The sequence below is a fragment of the Sitodiplosis mosellana genome, unplaced genomic scaffold (genome assembly GCF_009176505.1).
Source record: "Sitodiplosis mosellana isolate CC-2019 unplaced genomic scaffold, AAFC_SMos_1.0 Smas_scaffold_4680, whole genome shotgun sequence".
Lineage (NCBI taxonomy): Eukaryota > Metazoa > Arthropoda > Insecta > Diptera > Cecidomyiidae > Sitodiplosis > Sitodiplosis mosellana.
In genome coordinates, this window is record NW_022599922.1 from 1 (window position 1) to 3,105 (window position 3,105).

General features: G+C 38.3%; 1 protein-coding gene across 1 annotated transcript; it reads right to left on the minus strand.

The window, feature by feature from the left end:
* Positions 1-393: 393 nt before the first annotated feature.
* Positions 394-1,404, minus strand: LOC129572301 (signal transducing adapter molecule 1-like; the record flags this gene model as incomplete). Its single annotated transcript, XM_055452244.1, is given in 1 exon segment — positions 394-1,404. A coding segment is annotated over 1 exon segment (987 nt), but the record flags the coding sequence as incomplete, so codon positions are not given.
* Between the last annotated feature and the right edge of the window lie 1,701 nt (positions 1,405-3,105).

Here is a 3,105-nt window from a genome sequence, read left to right on the forward strand (position 1 = left end):
AGTTTCTCATGTGCAGAAAAAAAAGTTGAAATTTGTTACACGGTGTAGTGGTTAAATTTTGACCGTTAAAAGGATGTATGTTCATTTTCGCGGTTTTTCACGGTTCCCGCGGAACTGATGACAGTTAACAACTTGTCGTCTTCAGCAAAGTTGTAGTACTTGAGATCTTCTGTAACATTGCTGAAGACAGTTATCTCTTATCTCTTATCAGTTCCGCGAAAAGCGCGAAAAATGATAAGAAAAAAAGTTCTATATAACATTTGCTTTTTCAAGTGCGCGATTTGCGCGAAACTGAAGAGATGAGAGATAAATGTTATAGAGGACCGCGAGTACTACAACTTGGCCGAAGACACCAAGTCATTATCTATTATCAAATCCGCGGAAACCGTGAAAAGCCGCGGAGGCTAGACGGTATACCTAGGGTGTAATTTTCGGTCCTCCAGAAAAACCGAGTCTCCAAACTTTGAATCCCCCTGTTAAAGGTGTCAAACGGACAAAATTTCGTCCGCCCGTCCGGAAATTGTCAGTCCGAACGAAAATGGAGGAGAAACCGACTGGTTTCGGACGGACGGACGGAAATTGTTGCAGTTTTACAATTTGTAGTACAATTGGTACCTGTGAAGGATCTTCGGGATTTGCGTCATGGAGCAAATGTAACAAACGGTCAATTTTCATTTCATCTATCGAGATTTGGACCTCTTCTGGTTGTTGTTGTTGTTGTTGTTCTTGATGATGTGTTTCTTTTTCGTCCAATTTATTCGCATTTTTGGTATTATGACAATTCGCAACAATTTCTGCATTCAAATCAGCTGTTACAAAGTTTGAGGGGAACAAACCTTCACCGCGGTCGTTAAGACCGGTCCACCAATTTGAATCGGAGTCATCCAAAACATAAATAATTTCGCCAGAATAAAATGTTAGCTCATTATCTTCAGCTGCCTCGAAATCATACAAAGCTCGGACTTTTCTACCATCTCTTTGGGTTTTTGGTGAAGGACTTTTCAAATTCATCGCAGGGTAAAGTGATTGAGACTTTACAGCAGTATCATCATTTTTGTCTCGAAGTGAGAGTTCGATAGCTTTAGCAATGTCGTCTTCTTCTTGCTGACTTGACACAACATTTGGGTCTTTACAAACCTTAGATTGTGATTGTGGGACTTCGGTGGAAGTGTCGTTGAAATCATTTCCATCACTTCTCAATTTTAAATACAATGAGGGTATCAAATTAAGTACATGATCAGTTTTGAATTCATTTTCAGCCCATTTTTTCAACGAGATCCGCATTTTCTGTGCTACCGATGTATGTACCTTCGTCATTAGGCGCTGAAATTCCGTTTCAAATTCTCTGGATGCGACTTCTAAGTGAAATGTCCGACCACAGTTTTTGATACATGCATCCAACAACTGCAAATTATTCAAATATAGAAAAAATTGGTTAATAGTATTTCATTTAATAAAATTTAATTTGTTACAGCATTAATCAGGGGCCTATTTTTACTCAGTGCTTGACCGTAGTCTTCGAACGCGTTCGACCGCAAATTTTCTATGTTAAGCTAAGTACACAGTTCCCCGTGAAATGAAAACGGTCGTGAAATCCATACAAATTTGCATCATTTTTTCACCGGTGAAATAGTTCGTGAAATTTTTTGGTGGTGAAATTTCGAACTGTGTACTATTTTCACCGGTGAAATTTTTCATCATGGCGAAATTTTTTTCGCCAGGTGAAAAAAACGGTGAAATTTGTCGCGAAAAAAATTTCACGACCGTGAAAAAAAAAAGTTTCGTACCAATGTGGAGACACATTCGAAATCAATCGATGGATTTTGAAAAGAATCATTTGAAAAAGTCACCAGGTCAAATAAGAGACCAAAAAAACTACAGAAATCTCTTTGGAATTGTGTGTTTTGTTCATATTCTCAACGTTCTTTCTCTCGTTTCATACTCATTTCTTGTTTTGATTGGCAAACAAATTGTAAACATACGAAGTGTGCGCTCAGCACTCACACAATGCGCGGATTCATTGCTGCTTCTATTATCGCGGCGACCAATATACAATCACATACATTTGCACTGCATATATGGAACAACGTGTTGTACCGGCTTTGCTTCGGGCGATTTTATGTGCATGACTAATTCACGAACAAAATATCGGTTGCTCTCATTCTCACACTCGGCTGACGTTGCTCTCTTGCTGCATGCATCTCAATTGTACTGATAGCGTCAGTCTGACGCCTTTGACAAAATGTTTATAAACTATTTCGGAGAAATTAAATATTTCATTCGCAGCGCTTTTATGCGCTTCTAATGTTTGTTGCTGACTGTGTTTTTTTAGGCTCTGTGTTGTTTATTTTCACGATTCGTCACTCGAATGAATATATAGAGCACGAAGTAAGAGAATGAAATGAATAAAACGAGCATAAAAATCAGAGTCAGCATCAACATTTTCGGCTCATTATTTGGAATCGATATGCCGCACATTTCTTAAAACTGTATCACGATACAGCGAATTTATTCAACGATTTGTCACCGCATGGTGCATGTGTTAGGGGCAAGTAAATTCAATATTCATTCGGGCATTGTCAATCGTAGTGGACAGTTCTATAATATCGTTCTGCAAAGTCGTTGAGCAATTGAAATCAGTAGATTTCACAATGGATGGGGATAACATAGAATTTGATGACAAATCCGAAACCGACGAATTTCAAACCGATGAAGACGAAGAATATATTCCGTCAGAAAGCGAATCTCCACGAAAAAAGAAGCTGGTGAAAAAATCGACGAGGAAAAGTGCACCCAAAGCAAGTCAATCTAAAGGCAACAAAGAAAAGCAAAGTCAAAGTGATTCGAAAGGTGCCAAGAAAAAAAATCAAAAAGTGACACAAGAAGAAAATCAAAGTCAGAGTGATTCGAAAGGTGCCAAGAAGAATATAGAAAAGTCGATTCACCGTTCGGAATAACATGTGAAGTGTGCAAATTCAAATACTCACAGAAACAACTGACCGAGATTGAAAACAGAGATTCACATCAATTAGCCGAAACGAGTAAAAATCAACAAAACAATATCAAAACACCGAAAATATCTCCTGTGAACGGTGTATATGCAAT